General features: G+C 42.0%; 1 protein-coding gene across 1 annotated transcript in view; it reads left to right on the plus strand.

The window, feature by feature from the left end:
- Positions 1-9,349: 9,349 nt before the first annotated feature.
- Positions 9,350-20,908, plus strand: part of cables1 (Cdk5 and Abl enzyme substrate 1) — a 29,695-nt gene continuing 18,136 nt past the window's right edge. The window contains exons 1-3 of the mRNA XM_061732506.1: positions 9,350-10,051; positions 18,736-18,807; positions 18,946-19,038. Of these exons, the coding sequence (XP_061588490.1) occupies positions 9,513-10,051; positions 18,736-18,807; positions 18,946-19,038 (704 nt within the window). The 5' untranslated portion in view covers positions 9,350-9,512. The remainder of the gene's footprint in view (positions 10,052-18,735; positions 18,808-18,945; positions 19,039-20,908) is intronic.

A 20,908-nucleotide genomic window follows, 5' to 3' on the forward strand; every position in this document is an offset into this window, starting at 1 on the left:
CATCCTGGAAAAAAAAAGCGCAACAGTGAAACCAGCCTGCATTCCTTAACCAAAAACATTACAAAGTGACTAATAGGAAGGAGTGCAGAGGTCAAAGCAACAGGAAAAAGTCACTGGACGTGAAATGAATTTGTTAGAAAAAAAAAAAAAACCTTTTCGATTTTTTTTTTTGGGAACTACATGATTAACTAGAGATCCCTGCTTACAATTTAAAAAGCAAACAGGAAAAAATAACTGACCTTAATGTTCCCGAAAAGTAATTTTGTCATTACTTTGGAATCCTTAAAGATGCCAGGAACATGTCAGAAATATAAAGGAGCTTTTGAAATAACCCTGTCTGCCTCACAGTCTGCGAAAGCATGAACTTATGTTATATAGAGTTAGATGATATTGTTGTAAATTTGAAGCAACGTATTCTGGTAGAGACTAATAATTTACCAGTCGTGGTGAACAATCCTTGATAGGATCAGGTAGCCAAATGCTACATGAACGTAGAGCTCATGTCCCAGAGGCTGCAGTGTCTTCCTTCGGGTCTTACTACAGTCTGAAAGTTGGATCAGTTTAAATCTCTCAGTTTGGGACTTGAGCTGACCCTCTGAGTTAGCCTTTGTTTGGCAGACCCCTCAGCCTCCTTTAATCTTGTGAAGAGATAAATCCTTTGATGGACTTGGCCAGATTCAGTTGAAAGTGCTGCCCAGTCATCTCCATACATCAACATAATACGGCATGTTTGATATTTGGGGGGCTCTGGCACACGGGTGGGCTTTCTCGCTGCAATCCTTAACCGAGTCATCAATCCCGGGACGCAGTCGCAGATTCCACCATCTCTCCCCGCCTCCTGTCGCCTCTTCCATCCCTCTTCCATCCCTCTTCCATCCCTCTTCCATCCCTCTTCCATCCCTCTTCCATCCCTCTTCCTCCCTCTCCTGCAGCCGTGTATCGGACCACAGCCAGCCCTGCCCTCTTGACCGCAGAACATTTAGCCTCAACCAGAATAGACACATCTGTCCACATCAGGGACAAACAGGCAGGCTGTGACAAGGCAACTATTTTACATACGCAGCTTGAACAGAACATACAGAAGCAAAATTTGGGGAGATTATGAATGAATCTGAACTGATTCTGTGAGCGAGGCCTCATCATCCACAAGGTGTCTCTGCAGTTGACATTGTGCTCTCTGTTGATTGAGAGCACCAACTACACGTGCATCAGGGTCAAGCTCCCATTGGGAAAAAACTGGAAAAAAGCAGAGGAAAGTCTTGAAGAGGAACTTCACTGTATATTCATTACATACAGTCTGCAGGGTCGCTCTGTGTTAACCGTGTAGGAGACTTTAGCTACAACCTGGAAGGTTCTGACTGATATAAATGCCTGCAGATATGTTCTCTGACTTAATCATTAATGTACATGTGGAGAATGTTTCTTCCAGTTCACTGTGCTTGTATAAAGCATATCCTGCACCAACTCCTAAACATGTCCAATAACAGAGCACAACAAGGTCTTGGTTCCTGTAGGCCTTCATGTTGTGATCGTACACTTTTCCGCTGACTCGGCTCATAGTGCAATTGTACAGAGTGCATCTTTCAATAAATTGGAACCTGTGCAGGACAAAGATCTTCCAGCAAATGAGATGCAATAAGAATGAGTAGCAGCCTCTGCTGCTCATGTTCATCTGTATGCACAAATATGACCCAGTATAAAGAGTTATGTTAGAGTTATAGTCTTCATCCACAAGTGGGATCTAGATATGTGAATTTCATCATCAGAGGACACATATGAGGTCATGGTGCAGATATTCTCCACTTTATTGAGGCCACACTATGCACCACTGTCCTCTAAACTGCTCATGTGTTTGAAAATCAAAACATAAAGCAACGCCAAGTCAATTCCAAGCCGTTGCGATCGAAGAAATTAAGTGTGTGTGATGTCTGCAGCTGTAAATGTGCTTTTCTTAAAGGTGAACGTGTACGGTAATTGAATTGTCTGGCTTCTTTTCAAAAGCAATGAGACTCCAGAACAAGAAATTATCTGAATGAATATCCCTTTGGCAGATCGATAAAGGACCTCTCTTTTCTATATATAGTTAGTATGTGTGTCATTGTGTGCGGCATGTGAAAGTGTGCAGTTAAAATGAGGTGAATTTCAGGGAGCTCTTTAGATATCTGTGATAAGAGCCTGGTCCCAGTGAGACGCGCCGTCCCTGTTTAAGAGCGCAGTGCTGGCCTCACACACTCGTTCTTATCTAAATCCTTCATCACCACACACCTAATCTGATCACTGTTGTTAATGCTGATAGATTTGATCCTTCACTGGGAATAAGGGAGAGTTCTGTGTCAAAAATGATTTAATAACAACATTTTTCAACAAACACAATTAAGTATATTGGCTCTCTACACTAGTGGAATTTATTTAAGGGTTCACAGTATAAGTGACTCTGTCACCCTTTCCTTTCTCTCATTTCACTCTCTCTCTCTCGATGTGTGTGTGTGTGTGTGTGTGTGTGTGTGTGTGTGTGTTGGTGTGTGTGTGTGTGTGTGTGTGTGTGTGTGTGTGTGTGTGTGTGTGTGTGTGTGTGTGTGTGTGTGTGTGTGTGTGTGTGTGTGTGTGTGTGTGAGAGATGCATGCTAAGAGTATGTCCCATTAAGGCCGACTAAGGCCAGTAGCAGCATTAGCACCCCTGAAATAGCTTGGCAGGCATTTTAATTGCTTTACTCTGCAATGCCTCAACATATTAGTATAAAAAACAAAAAGGTGAAACCTTTCCCAGCCATGGGTGCATGGATTGCACATCTCTAGTGGGGACTTTCTCTAAGGGAGAGTTAAGTTCATGATTACTGATATAACAATAAATTTCTGGATCACAAAATTTTATTTCCCATTGTTGTCTGTGATCTTTGCCCTCTTCCTTCCACATTCTTTCCTCTCACCTTAGGCACTTTTTTTTTCTTCTCTTGGACCTATTCTTTTTAGCTGTGAGCATTGCACCGCTGTGCAGTTCAAGAGAGTCCTCTGTGCTGTGCTTCTTCTTCTTCTTCTTCTCCTCCCACGCAAGAATTTTTGTCTTTAATCATCATGAAAATAATAGCAGAGTCATGTGCATTAAGTCTCACAATGAGGTGCTGAAGTACTTCATGAGTAGGAAACTTCACACAAACACAGGAAGCAGAGCGTTTCTCACCGAGGGCAGGAGTCTCTGCTGTGGCGCTGCAGGACTGATGGGCTGCTCAGATTAACATGGGACCACAGACCCTGCCGTTCCTACTCCGTATTGTTGCTCACACTGACTGCAGAAAGCACAGATCAGACAGCGTAGTCTTAACTAGAGCTAAATGTTAAAAATAGATATAATATAGAGTATGACATTCTGGTTTTTGGACGTTGGAGAGACTTTCAAGGACAATAAATCAAATGAATGAATTAAGCTACTTTTGTCTTGGTTTTCTTTCTTTCAAAATGACATATGCTTCTATTTACTCCCCATAACTTCACAGGCATAGCTTATGGGATCATAGACTGTATGCACCTATGGGATATAACCTCCACTTGTAATGCAGTGTACAGTAGGATGGATACAGTGCAATACAACAGAGACCTCTAGTGGTACTGAAAATCCTTGTTGTTAGCAGTCTTTACAAAGCACCATCTTCCACTTATACTGCGAATTTTAGACTAATTTGCAGTGATTTGTTTCTTTTTTTTAAGGTGTTTTTTTGTAGAAAAGGGCAGTAATAATGGCATTGGGGCTTTTTGTCTGCAAATGTATTGTAATATATTTGCTTACACAAACCCCAACAACATTATCAAAGCTACAAGGATTATCAGTGACTGGTGACAGATGTTTTTAATGAAGGATGCAATTTTGCAGTAGGCCCTGGTGTAACCGTGGCAACAAATGAATTAATAGTAGGATGTTTTTATTGAACCACAGCAGTTTAGCACGCAGGTTTTGTTTTTCTCTCTGAGGCTTTTGAGTAAAGGAGAGACTTCATTAGTGCTTCTACTTTCTTTAATCTCAGGTGAGTTTTGAGCAGCTAAACAATCAAATAAAAGGAAGAGGTTGATGGCATAATCATATTATTATTATTGTTGTTATAATTGAAGTGCTGCTCTAAATATTTCATTCAAGTTCTCTAGTAATGTTGCCATGTTAATTACCCTCTTCTTCTGCTAGAATTATAAAATGTTCTGTGTAGATTCTCCATAATCCAGGTCATTGTATTCCTAAATGCTTAAATAAGGCGTATCTGGACTACTCTTCTTGGAACTGAAAATCCACTTCTCTTCAGCCCTAAAACCTGTTTTCTAGAGTCCTAAAGCTGAGGCTTTAGGACTCTAGAAAACAGGCACTAGTGAAATAGTGAATAGTTAAGTGTCTTCACTGAGGGACTCTTGTATTTAGAAGATATGAACAGATGTAGATTTTGATGCTTGGACTAGTGACTCATCCTGGTTTTTGATGGATCGTGACCCACTGCAATCAAGGATGAGTTCAAAAAGATAAAAAACAGTTCTCAGTGCAAAAGTGCAAAGTTCTTAAATCTTTCAGCATCTATAGGCTATGAAGTTGTGAAAACATTCAGGTAGTCTGGGGAAACTTAAGTGCATAAAGGTCAAGCCTGGAAACCACTGTGGAATGCATGTGACCTTTGACCCTTCGGGGTTACAGCTCTGCGAGACAAAACGTCATGCCACCTTGACTGATATAGTCCTACAGGCTGCGGAGTACCTTTGAAAACTATAGTCCGTCTACAAATTAGAAATAAAATAAAATAAAAATAACGAGGAGGAAGCCACAAACAACTCTGTTGAGTTCTCTGGGCACGAGTTGGTTTCCGTCACAAGGACAGCGGGCACAAGCTTTGTGGTCAGGTTAGTTAATGTATCAGCTTGTTTTCAGGAAAACCAAATGTTGGGTTCTACACGTCAAAGTTGAAGATCATTCTGGCTGCCATCAATGAAATATGCAACCACTGTCCCGTACATCAGCGTTCATAGGTGAGGGACTTGCATCCCTGCTGAAGTACCTTCAGAAGTGTTTTAATTAAAGCTCAAACTAATCAACAATTTACAGCAATTGAAAAAAAAAACATCCCTATTTTTCTTGTATTGGGGCTTGTATGAAGCATAACAGAACCACTATAACAACTTACAAGTCAGCAGTAGGCACACGTGTTTGTAATAAATAATGTAGATGATTAACTGATAAATGTAAACATTCGAAGACATCGTCTGAATTAGTTGGATTGGAAAATCTGTGTTTTGAGTAATTATCTCCTTTCATGTAGCCTATGGGGAACATCCCAGGAGCATTTTAAGGCAAAAGTAAAAGATTTATCTAATTGTATCAATTATTCTCATAGAGTTTTTCCTGCAAGCGTCCACACTGGTGAGAGCTGTTGAACTGCTTGTAAGGGACTCTTTTGTCATTTGCTCTGAAGAGCATTCACAGCGTTGCACAGCTTATCTTTGGTGTTCTTTTGGGATGAAAAAATATCTTCCAAGAGTTTTGATGGGATATTGTATTTGGCGACATTCCTTTTAAGTTTCTCAGACATTCAAGAAATATGCATCTCTATTAAATGTATTTTCTAGCATACATGATGAAGACTTCTATGCTGGACTTCTCGAAGGTCCAGTTTGTTTATACCACAGGTGCCCGCGTGCCAAGTGCTTTCTTAAAGACACATATTCAGCCCAGGAGCCAAAGAGCAAGTATTGATCTATTTCTGTAGGTTTCCAGTACACCTCAGTTTTTAGACTTCTGTTATTTTCATGTGAATAAGACAAAAAAAACTTCAAATGTTATGTGTCCACTGAGGGCCTCTTCTTCTTAAGGCCCCTTCTAAAAACCAAGACTGTTATTTCGACACTCTTCTTTTAAATTACAAATCAGCTGGTCTTGCAACTAAAAGATGAACATCTTCAAATAAGGACACCAAATCCCATGTTTTATTTCTGTTTTAAGTGACTCCTTCCTTCAGGTTAAAATATCAGTTTGAAGGAATATGTGATTATTTTTAGGGATTGACGTCTCTTGTGTCCTCAAGTCACCAAAACCACCCATATTAACTTTGGACACTAATTTTGTCTCTTGCAACATCTGGAAAATACTTCATACTACTATGTCAGTACTGAAGACATGATTCATTCCATATGCCTTGGAATTAAAAAGATGAAACACCTGATCTGACCACGTTCCAGCTCCCAAACGTAGGACCAGCCGTTGCTAGCTATTGCTGTTAGCTGAGTGTTTAGGTAGATGAGATTTATTCTGATTTCAGGGGTTTGCAGATGAATGTTCCAAGTTGGGACTGAGAAACTCAACCTGTCCAGGGTGGACCCCTGCCTCTCACCTGTGATGAGCTGGGATAGGCTGCAGCAGACCCTCGTGACCCTGCAAAGGATAAAACAGGTATAGATAATGGATGGATGTACAAATAGAATACACTATAGTTTTTTCATTTCATTTCATTTATTCCATTCATGGTATATATTGTTAATAATGTTGTACAAAATTCCATGAAGTACACATTATCACTATGAAAGAAAAGGAGCAGGAAGAAGAAAACTTATGATACCTGCCCCTCTCTGTTAATACCATTACGTTGACTTACTGAACACCAATCTATTTATAATAATAATAATAATAATGACTTGGATTTATATAGCGCCCTTCTAGGCACCCAGAGCGCTTTACAGAAATCATTATTCATTCATACACATTCTCTCTGGTGGTGGTAAGCTACATTGTAGCCACAGCTGCCCTGGGGCAGACTGACAGAAGCGCGGCTGCCATATCGCGCCTAACGGCCCCTCTGACCACCACCAACAATCATACACATTCAAACACATTCACACGAGGCAAGGTGGGTAAGGTGTCTTGCCCAAGGACACTACGACAGCAAACTGGGACAGAGCGGGATTCGAACCGCCGACCTTCGGATCATTGGACGACCCGCTCTACCACCTGAGCTACTGCCGCCCAATACATATATATACACATATTTATAACAAGAAAACAAAAAAATACCACTCTTCTATTTTTTTTTCTTTCTTTTTTGTTGGCACTTTTCTTTTTTAAATATTTTCTTAAGCTGATACAAACTTGTGCAACTTTTCAGTTCCTTGCTTTGTCCATGCAATAATTTTACACCTGTAACAGAAATACACATTTTTTTTATGTTTAGCCTTTCAAAAGTATGTTTGAAATCAAGTTGTTGTTGTTGTCTGTTGTCCTCATCCTCCAATCTGAACAAATTTTGTAACTGTTCTGGTAACGATCTATTTTTTGCTTTAAACATTATTTTTAAAGTTTGGAGTTCAACTATATCCGCCATTTTCAACAAACCTGCCGAGTTTGTTCAGGTAACGTGCAGAAAACGATCACAGGATTTTAATTTTGTAGCACTTTGCAGCGTTAACAATACAGAGTCTCCGTTGCCAAGACTCCTCTGGATCCTGGGCACCTGTGCCGTCACTAAATAGAGGGAGAGAGTGATTGTTAATGCAGCCTAGGTGTGGTCCTTTGGCCCTCATTGGCGTGACCTCTCCTCTGCAGCTGAGCTGAACCACAACTACTAACTCACAGAACTACCGTGGACATGGTGGAAAAGGCAACTAGAGACCTAAGAAAGTGATGACAGAAGGGAAGACTTAACCTAAGCCTTTTGGAACCTTCTGATCTAAAACTGTCAAAAGTTCCTTTGTGTCAATGCTCAGAAATAGGTGCAAAAACCACCCAAAGTAACTTTGAATGCCCATGTTGTCTTTTGCAACATCTGTCTTTTGCTTTATAGCACTATTATGGCATTATACTCAAACATTAGTTGGAGAAAGGTTTCCTCTTGGCCCATTTCAGGACGAGAGAAGACGCAATGGGACATGGCAGTTGTCTTCTGAGTAGGAATGGGCGATATTTTACCGTTCACGATAAACCGTCAAAAAAATTCCCCACGATAAGAATTCGTCATCTCGCGGTAAAAACGATAAATTCCCGTTGATTATGTTTTTGTGTAAAGCTGATTTTTGGAAGGAAGGAAGGAAGGAAGGAAGGAAGGAAGGAAGGAAGGAAGGAAGGAAGGAAGGAAGGAAGGAAGGAAGGAAGGAAGGAAGGAAGGAAGGAAGGAAGGAAAAAAGAAGGAAGGAAGGGGAAAAAAGAAGAAAGGAAGGAAGGAAGGAAGGAAAGGGGAGAAGGAAGGGAGAAAACAAGGAAAGGAGGAAGGAAGGGAGAAAAGAGGATGGGAAGAGAGAATGAGAGAGCAGGAGGAAAGAAGGAAGGAGGAAAGAAGGAAGGAAGGGAAAAAAGAAGGAAGGAAGGAAGGAGGAAAGAAGGAAGGAAGGGAAAAAAGAAGGAAGGAAGGAAGAAAGAAAGAAAGAAAGAAAGAAAGAAAGAAAGAAAGAAAGAAAGAAAGAAAGAAAGAAAGAAAGAAAAATTCCCGTTGATGATGTTTTTGTGTAACAAACATGGTGGATCTGAGAGCGAGATAGATTTATAGTTAAAAAGATGGAGTTGAATTGGTATTTTTTTTATCGTCATTTTTATTATTATCGGGATAAATGCCAGAAATTATTGTGATACATTTTTTAGTCCATACCGCCCATCCCTACTTCTGAGCTGTAAATTTTCCTCCCAATCCATTTTCTCTTTTCAAGGAGAAACAAACTTCAGCTGGAAATTAACTCACATGGTCATGATGTGTAAACCTGGAAACGGTTTGTAAGCAGATAGAGCTGTTATCTTTATTACATCCTCAGTTAAATCACCCGGCAGACAGTACTGTCCCCACACAAACCACTAGATGGCACATTTAGTGGGTTCAATCAAATAATGCATACACAATGCATGCCAATCAGACAGATGGCGCAATTGCCTCAGAGATGCTGACATGCACGTTTCAGAAAAAAAAAAAAAAAAAAAAGATCAATTTTTTTTTAAACAAACAAAACCGGGCCCCGTTTTCCTGGCGTCCAATAATCACGATCCATCCTTGTGCGCTTTGTGTGCATTGAAAGAATGGAAAGCAGAGCTTTAACCACGTCTGGAAGGAAGAGCTTTACAGTACAGGAATAAAACATTGAAGGTTTCCAGGCCTATATGATTGAACGACTCGTGTTTGAATGTGAAATACAGAAATAATGCAGAAGACAAACAAAAGTTGCAAAGAAAGAGCTTTGTGTCTGGATTAAGTAACATTGGTATGGTATGCACACTTCCAGAGGAGAGAGAGAGAGGCTTCAGCAGTCGGGAAAAGGGTATTAAGAGAGGAGGGAGGGGGGGAGAAAGGAAGAAAAAAACACATGTATTCCTGTCTGCTCATTGGTCACATTTTTCCCAGTGCGGCCACAATACTGCGCCCACGTGACCTCCCTGTTTTCACCTAGTTTAAACGCATGTACTTAAAAGACGGGGCACCACCATTCACCAACACAATAATATTGATGTCCACGAGGTGAGGTCGCCGTCACGGGACGGGGGGGGGACTCGGACCGTCGGGACCGTCGGGAGTGGGACCATGGCGGCTGCCACGAGCAGCAGCACATCCACGGCCACGCTGCAGATCCAGCAGACGCGGAAACGCATAGACCCGAGGAGGAGGCAAGCGGCACTGTCCTTCCTCAGCAACATCTCTCTGGACGGACGACCCGTGCAGGACGATGAGGATACGGAGCAGGAGGAAAGGACTAGTACTAGACGGAGCCTGCTGGTGTCTCCGGAGCGCTCCGGAGTGGTCGCCGCCGCTGCAGCGGCACCGCATGCGGCGGCGGCCGCCGCATGCGGTGCCGCTGCAGCGGCGGCGACCGCCGCGTCCGCGGCAGGGGCGACCACCGCCGCCCAGGCGCTCGCCCTGGCCACCCAGACCCTCCGGGCCAGCTCGGACCCCGAGGGCGACGCTTTCCTGCCCTCGGCGGTCAGCTCGCCTTTCTCCGCGGTGCCAGCCTCGACCAGGGGGAGGCTGCAGACGTACACTCAGGGAATCCTTCCTGCGCCCTACAGACACTTCCCCCCCAACTACTGCCTGGAGGCCGGGCAGGCGGAGCAGCAGAGGTCAAGGTAATGGGGTGAAAACCATGGATGCACATGCTTCCCCTCCGTAAATACAGTAAAACGTGCTTCTGTAATGATGCACGGGACTAATGAATGAATACTTTATTACAGACTCAAAAGGTTCCATATAAAATACATAAAAGTACATAAAGATTACAGGTCACACATTAAAATACATGCAAACATCTGTTCCAATGTTTCCATAGTCCAGATGTGAACCTTGTATCACTCCGTTTGATGTTAGTGAGTGCAGTTATTAGACAATTTTCTGACTCATGGTGTTGACAAATATATTTAAACATAAAATTCCTCAGCAGAGCATGGAAGGTGGGGACATAACAATTAACAAATAAAGTGCTTGCACTTGTCCATCTTGGAAGCTTAAGGAGGATCCTGAACGCATCATTACATGCTACCTGCAACTTCTTTAGCTTAGCAGTGGTATAATTACTAATATAATATAAATATAGTAACTAATATATATAATAGTATATACTATTAAAGTATAATAACTAAGGAGTCCACTTGCATGGTTATCACGATAAGACTATTATTACTTGATTATGAAGCCTGTGTCTTGTTTGCTGTTGATCCACAATCTACAGGGGTTTCAATGAATGGAATCTAAAATCCTTCACATTGTTTCCTTAAGTTGTATGTTTTCAAAAGTTACTTTTGATCCTGGACAAGACATTAGTCTTTGTATAAACCTGTAACACAGCAGGAGGAGAGAGTTCAGCAGTCCTCCATGCAGGTGGCTGCAACCTCATCCCTCTGACCTGCACAGGGACACATGCATATACTCCCACTGGACTTTCTTGTGTTTTCAGTTGTATTTATTTATGCTGTGCTTTCTTTGACTCCTCCAAATCCACAATATGTGAGATCCGTTTTTTTTTAGTGAGCCACCTGCTGTCTTCTGTGTGGCACCGCCATCCCCTACAGTAACGCTACACCTTTATCCATGTGCAAGAGTGGCTTGTTGTTTTCATGAGGCTGCTTTTTATTAGCACTCTTTGTTGGCCTTATCTGCACGTTGGGCCCACGAGGAGAGATCAGAGAGACTTGCCTTCCTGCAGAACCTGGAGTCAGGTCCTCTGCAGGATTGCTTTCCATTCAGAGCTGGTCTCCTGGTGGAATCCTCTCCACCCACCGGGATCCTTGGCCAGACGTTCTCAGGAAGCATCCAAGTCCCCTTCTTGACCTTGTAGAATTACACAGACAGACAGGTTGTGACAGATCTTTAATTTCTGTTCGGCTGCTCAGTCAGTGTGGGATTGGAGGATGTCCACATGAAATGAGTTCTTATGTTGAGAAATGCCACATAAGTAACATGCTGATGGAGCGTGGCTGTGTTTCCACTGGCGCAGACAGATGAGTGCCCTGCACAGTGCCCGGTTTGTTTTCAGAGTGCAGCTGGGGGAAACGTGTCCAGAGGTCCCTGGCTACGAGAGACAGGATGCCCATGCTTTTCGAGAAGAGGCCTGGGCTCTCGGCTCTGTGTTTTCGGTCCTCTGCTTCCCCTCCCAGGAGAATCAGAAACACACTCTCCCCTCAGACTTTTTGGCTTTCATTCCTGCTCCCATTCAGGAAGTTGCAGAGCCTGTGATGTGCTGCCAGAACAGACTCCCCGAAGCCAAAGCCTCTTCAGACCACCAGAATCCCAAGTGTGGACATGGTGGATAATTTAATATAATTCCGCTTTCCTTCCACTCGTTAGCACTCATCCTTCTTCAATTCATACATCCAGTGATGTTTTTTTTAAATACACAACCCCTATCCCCGTGTGATCTTCTGTGCCAGACTTGTTCAATTTTCCTTCTACTTTTACTCTTTCCAACATGAGATAATCCAGTGACATGTCATTTTTCATATTTAAAGGACACCGCAAACGCTGGCCAGAAATCAAGCGGCATCAGTCGTCATAATAACCCTCCGGAGTTCTGTGTGATTGGGTCACATACTTCTGGTTATGAAGTTGATTATTGTTCACTGAGGTCAGGGTTGGCATAATAACAGGATTATATAAGAGAGTGTTTCAGTTTCCTTCATGGAGCCTTTCGGTCGGTAAACGCTCAGAGACGCCCACGGTTGCTCACTGTGGGACAGAGGAACAAGGTTCAGCATGTGATTGGCTGTATAAAGGGTCATTTTGGCCCAGGCTTTAAATTCTCACATTGTCATGTCTCACTGTGCTTCTCTTATGACTCCTCTCCCCCCAAGAGCAGCTAACGTTTCCATAATAAATGTTATAACATGATACAACAGCAGAGAAGAGAGTTTATCTTCCTGTGTGCCTGTTTTACTTTTTAAATCTGCTCATACATCCCATGTGGATTCCTGATGCCTTTCGTGTATCAGAGATGCTCAGCTGCTGTGTCTGGATGATTCTTTTATTTATTTAAATGTTATCATCAGATTAATCACATTTCTGTTCGTCCATGCCCAGAATATTAGATTTATGTTTGCACAGCGGCTCCGCAGCAGACTAGAAGGCTGTGTCCTGACGCGATCGGCCAGCAGGTTGTAAAAATCACATCTGTATAGTCCAATTCACTTTTATAGCGTCATTGCATGGGCAGTAATAGATTTTCAAAATTCCTATTTCAAGGTCATTTTTATTGAAAGTGACGGATAAAAGTCTCTAACTGGACCGACCTGGTGTTAAACTGGATAGAGACCGTTCCAGTTGGATTGAGTGTAAAATAAATGAGTGGCTTGGCCGCTGTTGTTGTTTCCAGGATGGAAAACATCTTTTTGCGTTTAAAAAAAAAGCAAAAAAACACACACATCCTGCTGCTGTTCAGCAACAGAGGCTGGATCAAAGTTCTCCCAGGTTCTTCCCTTGTGACAACACGGGCTGGAAACATTTCTTTCTGCTAACTAAAGTGACTTCTTTCAAGCAACAATTCACAGATTTATACCGGAAACTGGCAAAATGTCATTGCGAATGGAGGCAGAAGGACACAGTAGAAGAGATATCTTTCTACTGTTGCTGGGATACACGGCACTGTAGCATGCCTTGCACACTTGATGCGTGGGTTGTTATTTTAATCTGCCATACTCATTATGTACGTACATCCAGTTCCTGTGTATCATTTTCTCCTGATCCCTTATTATCTACTATATTATATTATATTATATACAAGAATCTCAAGCTATCCCTCTCATTTTTATTACTTATGACAAAAGTGGAAAGGGTTTGGGCTCGGTAAAGTAGGACCTCTACGTTCAAATCTTTTGCGGGCACAGTTGGGCTCGAAAAGTTGGCAAACTGCCTTGTTATGGTCCATCAGCTCGATGGTTTTCTCTGGTTTAAAGTGGCGATACGTGCAAAATAATCACTCTTTATTTTCTTGGGGGAATATTTTTTCTCAAAACACAGATGGAAAAACATTTTTGCAACTTAGTTTGGGACCATCTAGGTCTCAATATCTCATGTATGAGGTACCATTGTCTCAGCACAACTGTAACTTATGATTATCGTCCCACCAGGGCATGTAAAAGTTCACTGAACGTAAGAAATAAATGAGCTGATAACTCGCTACCAATACGTTGCATGGGAGGAGTTGGTTGATGTGTGGATCCCCTGCCCCGTCACCTGCCAACGCCACCCTGGACATGACGCTGAACCCCCACATCGCTTAAGCCCTTCAAAGGGCTTGTCCCGAGCTGGGATACGTGCAGAGCTCTGACTAGGAAATCTGGCACCTTATTGGTGTTCTTTCAGTCTTTCCCGGTAAGAATTCCTAAAAGATGGATCAGCACCAACAGTCTGAGGATGAACTGCCGAGTATTTTTCTGTCCGTTAAGAGGGAACTTGCTGTGCTCGAAGGCAATTATTGAGTGCTCTCTCATGCATTAGTTAATGAGATACTTCAAAGGTCATTTAGTGACCAAATATATGTTTGTATTGTAGTTAGAAACTGTTGGACAGAACTCAAATATGACGAGAAACAGGACGGACTGAAGTCAAGCGGCTCATTCCAGTTATTTTGAACCAACTGTCACAGTCTATCTCTGTAAAAGAGGGAGTAGCTGGACTCTCTCCCTGTTCATATTTTGATAAAAGTGTGCCATAGGGATTGTATAAAGGATTTTTCTCAACACTGGCTGAAGTTAACATGCAGGGATGTTTTCCCAGCCATTCGAGAGCATGCCAAGAGCATCGCACCACAAACAATAACAAGCTCTTAAAGCAGTATAAACATTATTAGGACAAAGTCTCAGAAGCGTGTAGTTATACAAGGAGACATTAAAGAACTTAATGAGGAGGAATAATAGGATCGCCATTCATGGATGTTTGCTGCAGCAGGAAAAGAGATTAGGAGCCTTGAGACCAAAGAAGGATTTCTGGGGTTTATTTCTTATTGATGAGTTCTCTAAAGGATGGCTTACTTACCTTTTTGGGAGAATTTTTTGTTCCTTTTTTTTATTTTTGGGTGCATTCGCAACACAGATAGAGATGCTGAAGTGGCGGCCAGCTGGTGGGCGGTAGACCAATGAAAGCCACATCATAATTCCTCCCTCACATATCGGCTCAATAACTACATACTTCACACTTGCTCCATTTCTTTGGTTCTGGTTTGGATTTTTAGAGACAAACATAAAGAACTGGTGTTTCAGTGGTATGAAGTGCAGTGGGCAGCAGTTCTGCCTCACGTTAGAGGGTTCCCAGTTTATATCCAGCTTGTATGTATGTATTGTTGTATTGTTTGTATGCTGCCATTTTGGCCAGCTCACTCTTGAAAAAGAGGTTTTAATCTCGAGTTTTTTTTTACCTGGTTAAATAAAGGAGATATATATATATATATATATATATATATATATTTTTTATATCCTGTGTCAATTCAGCCAGTCACTCTACAGTGGTTCCCCTCACGCTAGGAAAGTTGCTACTCTGAATGTAGTTGTTGGAGCAATGAGACACAGAAGAGGATCCTTCTCCATCAGTTATAAAAGGCTCCTGCTGTCCTGTAAATGCATTAAAAGGGAACTAAAGCTAACCACAAAATTAAGAAAGATTTTTAAAAGACCTTCGCTATAAGCCAGAGTGTTAAGTTGCAGACTTCATTTTTTGCCAAGGCTGAAGATCTTGCAGGATCATCATTTACACAACTACAAAAAGTTTTTTTAGCGCCTCAAAGGACAACAATACTCCTACTGGCTGTTGATATTGATTCTGTCCCAGTTTTGAGCAACACAATGCTAAAGAATTATGATAATGTTAAACACATTTTATTTTGTTGTAATATAAGGACGCAAAAAAGACTGCCGCCAGTTTTCTCCGATTGAGAACACACCCCAAATTCAAGTTAAACCTTTCATGGTTGGATTTTCTGATAAAGTAAATTTGTCTGTGACCTTGAAAAAGTGTAAGGACAACATAAGTTACAGTTCGTAAAGCCAAAATGTTGAAAAACGGTTCAGGTGCTCTGTCGAACTGCCGGGGAAACAGTTCTACACTGCAAAAGCTCATTACCAAGTAAGAAAATTTAAAAAATACTTGTTTAAAAGAAGTCAAAGACTGTTTTGCTAGTTTTTAGGAATTCAACTCAAGAAATATTTTCTTACCCTGTGGACCCCATTTTTCTTTTTTTTAAGTGCTTGAAATAAGACAATTTGACTAGATTTGTGTAATATTATGTTAATTTCTAGAGGGGCTGTTTTCGCAGTGTATGGTGTGGAAAGTCAATGCATGTATAGCCTGAATGGTTCCAGTGGCTTTTTATTGGATTATGTAAGGTATAGAATGACGTCAGTCATGTACCCAAAAAAAAAAAGAGGATAAACCATGACCTGGGATGAAAGGTGCAGTCCTAGAATGTTGTCCTGCCAGTCTGCCTCTCATGGTTGTCACCAAAGAAGGACGATGAAAGACTGACCATAAATCACATGATCCCACTGGTCTGACCCCAAAGCAAAGGTCATTGACCTTTTTATTATGTCCCTTTCAACTCAGAGCAGCAGACGCAGTGGGCATCAGCTGCTGACTGTCGTTATCGTTGTGATTATTTAGACCAACAGTTTTACTGCTCATGCCTCTTTAATAAAAGCTTTTTCACTCCAGTTTGTGATCGTTACGTTGATGAAAAAAGAAAATGAATGAAGGCCCTTGATTTCTCCTCTGGACCAGCTGTCCAGTTCTTCATGCAAACACTTAACCAATGTCCTTGTCTCTCCAGCCTTCACTTAGCCTCTGTTGTTTTAACTCTGGGAGATCCACAAGGACAGGTAATCTTTTCGTTCGTCTACCCTCAGGCTCTGTCATTTATTAATCCGCCTCTTTCCTTTACACTTGACTGTTCCATTTGAATGTGAAGAGGTTGTTTCAGGCTAGGTGTCTTCTCATTGTCTTCCTGCAGCCAGGTCAATAGCATTATAACACGTTTCAATTTGTGGAAGGATGCTGCACGACTGTGCCTGGTACAAACAGTAGCTTGTTTTGCCAAATATTCAGCCTGAATCACATGCGTTCTCTGTTGGATGACAGACATTTTGGTAGCATTTGTCAGCTTTTTGTTACATGATAATTATTTTGTTTATTTTCATCACTTTAAATGCAGCCGCTTTGTATGAGCTGGATGATATTGCTACTGTGGTGTCAAACATGCAATTACGACCTAAATTCAGAACAGCTCAGGCATAATTAACTATGGCATGTGGGCTTGCTTTCTGAAACTGGCAGCCGATCATATAAAAGTGGAGCAGCAGAATGGGACTGAACCAAATCGAGCAAGTTAAGTGTGAAATAAAGGCCATACGCGACAAAATGTGTTGCACAAAATGCCTGCAGAGCCAGCTTTTTATCCTCTTAGCAGGTCTGATCCTGGAAAAATCTACGTGATCTACGGAAAGCTGAGGAGGATCATTGACCACATAGGCACTCTGGTGTTGGTGGCAGTCGTGACAGATTTTACAAATTAACCACAGGGCACAGAGTTACAAGACATAATGTAAAACCGCTGTTTGAGCTTTGTTCCAAAGCTTCAAGTAATCACATACAAAAATAACACTTTATTCAAGAGCTTGTAGTTTGAGCACTGACTGAATTATGTCCTTAGCTGTTAGTGCCTTGCTGTACCATGGAACCATGCTGTTGTAACATTGCAGAATATGGACTGGCATTGTCTCGCTGAAATAAGGCTTATAATAAAAAGGATATTTGGATTAATCACATGTTGCTTCACAATTTGTATGTAACCTGCATCTGACAGAATTGCAAATGATTTCCCAGTTGTGTAAGTCATCACCAGCGTGTCCACTAATGCACCACCACACCACAGCGGACACGACCTCGTGTTCACACCGAGCAGGATTCACCCGGTCAGAGGATTTTAAATTATCCTGGGCCCAAAGAGGGTGACCACACAAAGTTAAAGATAATAATATTTGTAATATCTCACCAAACACACTGAAACTAGTCCTCTGCTTTTAACTCATCAATAGTTACACTTGGTGGGTTGACATTTTATTGGCACCTGGGGAACATTTTGGGGCTTTGGGGCTTTGGCTTGGGAGCTACCACTCCCCCTGAGTTGAGGGCTTTGAAAATAAAGTCATCATTTTACAAAAATAAAATGATTTAGATTATTCAGAGAATAAAATGATAATCTTGGGAATATAATCATAATATTACGAGAATAAAGTTGTATTGGGACGTTTCAGACCATCTCCAATCATCAGCGCAGTGTTGTCAGTGGCCTGTTTGTCAACACAGTAGATCTATATGCCCCCTAGTGGTCAGGTGTGGTATTGCTACATACAGTGACTTTAAAATAATATCTAAAAAAAGTGAATTACTTATTTTTTTAGTTTCAGTTGTCTTTGGGGGTTCAGTTAAATATAGGTTTTAACTTTACAAGCTGTTTTAGATCTGCTTTTATTTACTGCGTGGGCTTCAGGATCCACAATCAGCCCTTAGTGACGAGCTGTGAGCCATATTTAAACGACTCAGCTGGTGCTTTCTTGCAAAATACATGGAGATAAGAAGTGCAACAACTGAGAAGTAGTTCTACACTCAAACACACTCAAAAATATGTAGCTTTACCTTTACTTGAGGGAAAGGTCTGTGACCCACCAGAATGTAAATCACCAATTTACATGTTCTGCAGCAGTCTACCTTTTGAAACCTTTTGCAACAAACAGTATGGTTGCCATCAAGTTGTTGATAGAAATCTTCAAAGAAGGCCAGCTTTTAAATAGTTGTGGTATAGAACACGTGAATGTGAATTATTGATGTGTATTGTTATTATTTTAAAAGTGGTGCTGACCTCATTTTACCTGCAACAGCTCATGACGGATTTCCTGTCCTCATGTTTTTCATTTTAGGTATTACTGTGGATTTCACTTTTATCAAGTGATGTGCCTTTTAATCAAATTGCTTTGTAGTTGTGTGTGTGTGTGTGTGTGTGTGTGTGTGTGTGTGTGTGTGTGTGTGTGTGTGTGTGTGTGTGTGTGTGTGTGTGTGTGTGTGTGTGTGTGTGTGTGTGTGTGTGTGTGTGTGTGTGTGTGTGTGTGTGTGTGTGAAAAAGAGAGAGAGAGAGTTGCCAAATGATTACGGAAAGAATTATTACACTTGCATTTTTTGCAAATGATCAATTAATACAGTTTTGATGGAATGGTTATTTTCTTCACATCTCGTGACTAAAAAACCAAACTAAACACGTCTCTTCTGTCTATCATACCAGACGGAGACTCATCTCTCAGCGCTCTTCGCTTGAAACCCTAGAAGACATTGAAGAAAACGCTCCTCTACGCAGGTAGGTAGAACATCTCTTCACATTCACACTGCTGCTATGTTTCTGTCTGAAATGTGACTTTCAGCTCAGCAGAAAGCATCCAGTTGGGTTTATTTTTTATGTTATTATGAATCCTTTTATATTTCTTTTACACTTTAGATGCCGAACCCTATCGGGTTCCCCCCGACCAAAGAGCTTCAAGAAGGTCCACTTCATAAAGAACATGAGGCAACACGATATGCGCAATGGCAGGTACGGATGCAAACAAGGACACCCTTCAGTCAATACAGGTCGTTACGGGGTGGCAGGCGTCCCAGTCAATGAGCTGCACTTCCACGGTTCCTCAGGTTACAGGCGAGCAGACCCGGCCCGTTCACAGCGCGTCATTCTGACTCTTAAATGAATGCAATCCTGCCCATTTAGAGAGTAGTACAATCAAGTGATGTTTTTTTTCTTCTTATCTATTTAAATCTTTATTTGATCACTGTTTAAATGAAGTGTCACTGCAGAATGCTGAATCACATAAGCATGTATGTATCCCACCAACCCCTCACTGCACGCAAATTTCAGCTCACGTGTTTAATGATGATTTGATCAACGACAGAGTTTCTGATACTGACCAGGTGTCTAACTTTTATATTTGAAGTTAAGGGATCTTTTGTTGTGGCGGAAGGTGTAGATAGGTTCTGTTTCTTTTTTTCTTTTTTTCCTTCATTTTTTGCATTATTTTTGAAAGTGAAAAGCAGCTGTGTTTGTTGTCTACCAATCTTTCAGCATCTGGCTGAAATGGAGCAGACGTCTTGTCCATAAATTATTCCTGATACTCATCAGAGATCAGTGCACGTTTCTTGTTTTAGATGAAGGGAGTTTATTTGGTTAGTTATTTTCCCTCATATTCAGTTTGGATGAGCTGATGTTGAGCAAACCAGAGTTTAGCAGCTGCTGTTGTTCTTGTACGCATGTTAACCTTTGGCCTTGTATGAAGGTTCACTGGATGCCTTGCCCCCTGTGCTGCCTACAAATAGCCTTATGTTGAAAGAAATAAACAGGGGGGGGGACTTCCGGGTCACGAATGGAGTAGACGTGTGGCGCCTATGCTCCCGCAACATTTTAATTTTAATTAATATTTAAAACAAACTTCTTCTTTTACAACACGGCATTTGTCGTGCCTGTTAGTTTATAAGCACTTCTGCTGATACCCGGTGACCAAATGACATCGAAATCGACCAGGAGGGAGGGGAAAAAGGACGACGAGCCGGCTGCGGTTAGCATGGCGGCTATCACCAAGCTACTTGAGGAGCACAGAATAGCCCTTTCAGCTGAGATGAAGTCGGCTTTTACAGCCTTCGACACCAAGCTAGACTGTGTTCAAACGTCCATCGCTGACCACGGACACCGACTGACTTCTCTGGAAGACAACGCGACTGAAGTCAGCGACCGTTTGGAGGCGATGGAGGCCAGATGCAACGCTCTGGAGGGCTGCGTCAGCAAGCTAAAAGCCAAGACCATCGATCTGGAATCCCGCAGCCGACGCAACAACATACGGATAGCGGGAGTGCCAGAGTCTGCGGAAGGCACACAGCCCACCGCCTTCTTCTCCAATCTCCTGCTGGAAATACTCGGAGATGAGGTTCTGAGCTCGGCCCCGGAGCTGGACCGAGCCCACAGAGCTCTGACCGCTAAGCTGCCCGGGGGGAGGCCGAGACTGGTGATCGCACGGGTCGCACGTAATGTACGGTAATTATGGGATGCGCATTAAACGTTTTCTTTGATGTTTAGCATTGTTTTTAGCCGCGAGCTACGTTAGCTTTTTAGCAGCGCTGCCGGGCCATGTCTTATACGTGAGGCCGGGAGCTGCCGGTTTTATTATTGCACTACGCCGTTTTTTAAGGCTGTTTTCTTTTGTATTTCTTAATGGTGATTAAGGCCCGTTTTATTTTTTCGATTTCTGACGTTTTGAAGTGAATTGGTGACTTCGTGGCCGTGTTCTTGGCCTTTCTATAAGCTCCGTGCAATGTTTACATGGTAAAGGGGGCGGGGATGTGACGCAGTTACAATGTTAAATTTTATTTAGAGCTCCCCCCCTCCTTCTGGCGGTTGTATTACACCCAGTTTGCTTGGG

Source organism: Cololabis saira, chromosome 10 (assembly GCF_033807715.1).
Source record: "Cololabis saira isolate AMF1-May2022 chromosome 10, fColSai1.1, whole genome shotgun sequence".
Lineage (NCBI taxonomy): Eukaryota > Metazoa > Chordata > Actinopteri > Beloniformes > Belonidae > Cololabis > Cololabis saira.